Consider the following 6,429-nt stretch of genomic DNA (forward strand, 5'->3'; position numbering starts at 1 on the left):
AGATAGATGCTAGGTCGATCTATGCAGATGCTTTAAGTGCTAGGACTCTCATCTCTATAGAGAAAGTGTCTGTAGGAAGAGGATGAAACATAACAAGATTTCCTCTTCTTCTTCAGTTTGTAGACAGAGTGGAGTTAGCTGTCTTTCCTTGCTGTAGATAAAGAGGAAAAAGAAGCCCCTTTTTCAGCTGTCTATACGCCCTGAGAAGCAGACTCGTCATCCTGTAGACAGTATATACAACTTGGCGTTCTTCATGCAGGAATGAATTTTCTCCAGAGATTTTCCTTTCGTATTCTCGTCTCTAACTAATTTCTGTTCCTCTCTTACAGCCTAACTCGATGTGAATTCTCTACTCAATTCGTTACTTTTCTATTTTACTTTCTNNTCCCGGGTGTACATACACCTGACTGTTCTTCTTATTATGAAGTAACAATCAGATTGGCAATGTAGGTGTCGGAGAAAGAGAGGGAAGGATCTATAGTCGTCTTGTTGCTGAGAGAAATTTCTACTTCGCTCATGGAATTGGCAGGTAAAACTCAAAGACATCCTCACCTCTCTCCAATCTATCTTTAATCTATCTTTAATCTATCTATCTCCAGTCTACCTCTTTATGTCTCTTTGGTGTGTCTCTCAATTTCTTTATCTGCCTAGACGACAGCCTGGTAGGAGCGATGCTGTCTATACATCATTGTATTTGTGACCTTCTTCTTCTTCTTTCTACGTCGCCATCTTTCTTTGTCTTTATCTCTCTTCTCCATCTTTAGTAAGTCGCCATCTCTTGAATCGGAGAGAAGAGAGGGCATGCATAAGTGTATCGTAGTCTGTCAGGTAGCAAACAGAATCCCCCGAGAAGAACAAGAAGAAGAAGAGAGAGCTTTCTCTCTCTTCTCTTTGCGAGCTCTATCTTATCCTATCTTTCCATGGTAGATGTATCAGAGAGAAGAAATTCGTCTGTCTGTCTATTCATATCAAGAAAAGATCTTCATACATTTCTCTATAGGGAAGCAAGATTTGGATAAGCCGCTTGAATCCCTCTCCTTCTCTCTCTCTTTTTCTTTCTTTCCTCTCATTTTCTTTCTAGAGTCGATATTTGTCTTTTTCATCTTCGTTTTCTTCTTCGTCGTCTGTTTCTTCTTTCTATCTTTGTATTCTTCTCGTTTCTTTTCTTTGATTGAATATAGGTCTGGAGATCTCGCGGCCTTGCAGCCTAAAGCGCCAGGTTCCTCGTTGCTCTACGCTCTTACTCGCCGCCTCGGTCTTCATGCAATTCACATCTGCGGAATTAAGGTATGATGATACACTCCTTCCTCTCTTCTTCTCTCTTTCTCTCTCCTTCTTCTACATTTCCTTCTTGTTCTTCTTCTCCTCCTCCTACTTCTTTTTCAATCGTTCCTTCTTTTTCTTCTTCTTCTTTCCTTGTCTTGAATTTCTCCTCATCTTCTTCTTCTTTTCCACGTTTTCTTTTCTTTTGTCTGTCCTCATCGATCTATCTTCATTCTGTCTCGAATCGATCCATGGATCTTTTCTTCTTCCTCTTCGGTTTTCTTCATTCTTTTCCTTGATCTTTTGTGTGTCTGTGTGGTGTATGTACAGAGCGCTGTCTCCTGTCTCCCCGTTCCCTTGGCGACGGGCATGTCTTTGTCTCTCTGCTTTTCAGCACTGAGGGATCTTCGAGGTTCTCAGGCTCAGTATATCATTATGTCTCGTATAGATCAAAAGGCATGCTTAAAGTCGATCTATACAGCAGGTATCTCTCTTCTCTTCTTTCTCTCTTTCTGCTTCCTCTTCTTCTCTTTCTGGGTCTTTCTTGTCTCCTGATATGTTGTCGCATGCATGCATCCAGAGATTGTCTCTTTTTCTCTCAGTGAGAGTGTGATATATACTTGACGTAGAAAGATCATATGGATTACATCTTGTTCCCATCGTCTCTCATCTTCATAGACGAGAAGATCTATGTGTACTTGTATATACATGGAAGAGAAGATCTATGTAGACATGTATATACACAGGTGGGTCTATTACAGGATACAATGTTTATATGAAGAGATGTGGAGAGGCAAGGAATTCGGGAATGTCTATCAGTGTGTGGGAACGAGGTAAGAAGGACAACAGCGCTTGCATAGGCGAAGGAGAGAGGAAAGAGCGAGACTGTACAAGATACTCCCTAGACAGCTCCCATACATACACATATAGACATGTAGACAGAGAGAAAGACAGCATATAGTCTTCACTAGAGAGCATAGAAGTATCTCTCCACATACGCACGGGAACCTGAATAGATAGAAAGATAGATAGATTAGAGATAGAGATGGCTTGCAGATGTGTTTCTATCTTGGTAGGGGTTGTCTATGTTCCTGGTGTGAGCTGAGGTATCCTGCAGAGGTATGATGGAAAGAGAAGGAGCATGTCCACATGTATGTATATATATGTGTATGTATGAGATTCAGCTAGCTAAACATGTAGACATACAGCTAACCGTTCGGATGACAGCAGACACCTATGTCTAGGGAGTCTCTTTGCGCATCGTCTTCATCACACACATATATACACTCCTTACCTCTTTTTTCTACTTCTCATGCATGCGTAGAAATGAGGAGCCAAGACGCTTCGGGCTGTTTATTCTTTAATTTTCTCTCTCTATGTGTACATACAATTACGTGGATGTATGTGTGACTTTAATTTTCGAGGTGACGGACGTTCATATACATCGATGATGCTTACATATCTATATGTATAGATACACATGTATACGCAGACGGAAGAGTAGACCAAATCTATCTATCTGTCTATCTTCGATGTGTTTACTAATCTATGCAAGTCCCCTATGTATATCTTTTTATCTAACTGACTTAATTCCGGGATTGCCCTTAGATTTCGATGGATGTGCGTGTCTGAGTCTTCTCTGGCGTCTGTAGGTTATAAGGCGGTGGTTATAGACATGCAGCGAGCTGATAAGAAAGGGAGCTTCGCTTTAGAGACAAATCTACCTGCTATTGAAGGTAAGAAAGAGGGAGGTCTAGGTGTCTCCTCTCCTTCTACCCGACCCAGCAATGCATGCGCATCGACCTCTTCACGTTAGTGTTGATGTGACTGGAGCTCATCCAAGTTCCTTCACTAGCAATTTCGAGTGCATGCAACTCCTTGCACTAGGTAGACATGTCCCATTCTTCGCTAGCCAGCTAGACACTTGAACCCGTGTCTGCATTTCCAGACAGATGAAGGACACGAAAGCGTGAAGACCAGCTATCCATCCCCTACCGTATTCATATACCCACTTCTCTCTCTGTATCTATCTATGTATATATACGTGAGTGTATATCTACATGCATGCATACAGGACCACTTGTATATCTAATCGCCTTTATATGTGAATTATAAAGCCCTTCACGTGTGTATGTGAATGAGTATATACATGACATAGGTATGTATGAATATGTATGTATAGATCTGTAAGAATATATAGATGTCTCTGTAGAGCCAGTAGATATACCTATACGTAGAGGGAGAAACGAGGTGTAGAGAGGAGACATCTTGCTCGTCTGCTTTTTTCAGAGGCAATCGACAGGCTAGGTGCAGATCGAGTTTTGTGTGTGTTGAGCACTACATCGACGTTTGCACCTCGAGAGCCCGATCAAGTCGATGCTATCGCTCAGGTATGCATGCAACTGACTAGCTAACTACCTACCTCCCGTCATCTGAAGAGAGAGGAGTAGTTACAGATGAACTCATCTTTTGAAGGTTTTCTTCTTTCTCGATATTTCTCTCGACGACAAACAACTTCCCAGGACAAGGGAGACAGCTGAGGGTGTAAGAGAGAAAGATTCTTTTCTCTCTCTATCAAAGTAGAAACATGCGATCTTCCTAGGGAGTTGTGCCGATACCTATGCATGCATCATCCGTCAAATACGTGATCTATGCTATCTAGATCCAAGCTGCATGCAAGAGGAGGAGGCGACAAAGCCTTCTTAAGTCTCGCGTTTCTCAGGTGTTTCTTACCAAAAGGCTGTGACGTAAGCATATGCAGATACACATATATCCTCGCACATACAGAGAGATAGATAGATAGATCAAAGATAGATAGATAGATAGATTAAAGATAGATAGATAGATTAAAGATAGATTAAAGATAGAGAGGTGGATAGACCAGAGATCGAGAGATTTTTATCGTGAGTCGTGCGGTTGAGAGTGGCTTTGTATGTTTGGTGGAATTTCTAGTTCTTTTGTCGAGCATGTCCAAGAGCTTCATTTTAGGTCGATCTCTCCACCTACCATAGCAAGAGACTTCTTTCTCTTCTTCTCGTCTCTCTATTTCTTTTTGTCACTCTCCTGCGTTTTCTTTTCAAGTAGACATCTCTCTCTATGCCTTCATTCTTTCTCTGCTGGAATTACTCCTTAGTGTATGTACACCGTGTCTAACTGCTTATCGTACTTCTGATCGAGAATCTCGCGTGGTACATGTTCTTTTGTTTTTTCTTCCTGTTCATTCATAGATCTCTCTGTATTCGCCTGACAGCTCTGTGGAGAAAACGGCAGGAAAAGATGTAGAAATCTCCCGCACGCATGAGGATAGATTCGTCTCTCTCCTACGATGGTGTATGTACACCTGGTGCGATAATAATGCTATCTACTCCATACACTTCAACGAGACATACACCTTAACTCTCTTGTCTTTCTCTTGTATTTGGCGTTTTGACAAATCATTTTTCTAGCTGTCTGTCTTCTTCGTCATTTCCTTCCTTTCTATCTCTATCAGCAACTGAAAGAAAAAGAAAGAACTGCATGCATGCCTGCATGCATAGATATCATTTCTCCATGTACACATACGCAAGTTGGTTGAGTTGTCTATATCAACACACACTCACACAAAGATAAGAAGGAGAGATTTCCATACGAAATCTCAAACTCCATCCATATATACGCATGTAGATGTATAGATGTATACATAATGCTATCATATGAAGGCGTTCCCGAAGATATATCCTACATGTGTGCATGTACACCTATAGATATCTATCGATATGTGAATAGAATAGGAGAGAGCGAGAGGTAAACGTAGAGACGGACTTGACACGTCATAGGACTCATCAGCGCAGCTCTCTCATGGAAGAGGAGAATGAAGAATGACGAAACATTTATATTTATGAATACAGATCTGACTAACTATCTCTCTTTATACGGTTTGTCTTTTCTTTCTCACTCTTTCTTTCTTTCTCTTTCTTTCTTAGATGTGTAGAGAGAAGAATGTGGGGCATGTGATAAATCACGCCTACGGACTTCAGTGCAGCAAATGCTCTCACCTCGTTGACCAGGTACATCCAAAAATACACAATACAGACAGATAGAGAGAGAGAGATAACTAAAGAGAGAAAGAAACATAGAGAGATAGAAAGAGAAGGTAGATAAAAAGAAAGAAAGAAAGGGAAACCCTCGCGCTAAATACAAGATACATACAAAGTATAGCAGGCACATGTATATGTGTATATATCTGTACATGTGTATAAATGTGTATGTGTATATTATGATGTATGAGATCTGGAGAGTTGTATGTCTCTCCATGGGTCTCCCTGTCTGTCTGCGGCGTGAACGTACGGAGGAGGAGAAGAAGAAGAAGAAGAGCGACGAGGATAACGCTGGCAATAATGATACAGTCTATACCATTTCTTCTCCGTCTATCATTCCTGTCTCAAAGACATATATATAGATAGATACACACACATACATATATATATATTTGATACATCGCTTTGTTTCTCATCCCTTCTCCACATTACCCTCATCTATTCATGTTCCCTGGGAGTCTATACACGAGAGCTCTCTATGTCGATCATATACCTTGCAAACCTTCAGTCCGACACAGAAATGTTTCTCTCTCTCTGTACGTCTATATAAATATCTATCTATCTATTTATATCTATCTATCTCTCTTTGATCTATCTACCTCTCTACCGTCTGGAGACTTATGTGAATGATGGAGAATTCGTACGTGAAGAGATGCAAACACTCTCTTCGACGGGGTAGAACGACGTGCTTATTATGCATGCAAAGGATACACGGACAACCCTCAAGGTACTAAACCGCATACTGAGAAGTCTCTATCTATCTTTCTATACATGCGTACATACATCTGTCTGTCTACATATCTATATATATATATAGGTGTTGAAGGAGAAGAAGAGGAAGAAGAGGGCGTCATTTTTCTTTTTGGTCTTCTTCAGTCTGCCTGTAGGTGTCCTTCCTATCCTAATGAGACTTCTCCCCTCTCTTTCTCTACCTTTCCACGTGTCTAGTAAAGCAATGAGTGTCTTCTCATGTTGTCCCTCCATCCATACATGGAGACATAAATTCATCTATCGATGGCTATGTTCTCCGCCTTGATGTGGGTAGCTACTTTCTCTCTCTTGTATTAGTGTGTGTATCTTCTTCTTCTTC

The 6,429-nt window shown here is 41.0% G+C and overlaps 1 protein-coding gene across 1 annotated transcript in view; it reads left to right on the top strand.

Moving 5' to 3' along the window:
- Positions 1-5,309, top strand: part of CSUI_003963 (o-phosphoseryl-trna selenium transferase) — a gene marked incomplete at its 3' end in the record, with an annotated part of 6,795 nt that extends 1,486 nt beyond the window's left edge. Inside the window, exons 3-8 of the mRNA XM_068064158.1 lie at positions 428-529; positions 1,182-1,287; positions 1,594-1,747; positions 2,916-2,999; positions 3,553-3,653; positions 5,226-5,309. Coding sequence (XP_067923866.1) covers positions 1,633-1,747; positions 2,916-2,999; positions 3,553-3,653; positions 5,226-5,309 — 384 coding nt within the window. The remainder of the gene's footprint in view (positions 1-427; positions 530-1,181; positions 1,288-1,593; positions 1,748-2,915; positions 3,000-3,552; positions 3,654-5,225) is intronic.
- Positions 5,310-6,429: the final 1,120 nt, after the last annotated feature.

The sequence above is a fragment of the Cystoisospora suis genome (genome assembly GCF_002600585.1).
Source record: "Cystoisospora suis strain Wien I chromosome Unknown contig_1787, whole genome shotgun sequence".
Taxonomy (NCBI): Eukaryota; Apicomplexa; class Conoidasida; order Eucoccidiorida; family Sarcocystidae; genus Cystoisospora; species Cystoisospora suis.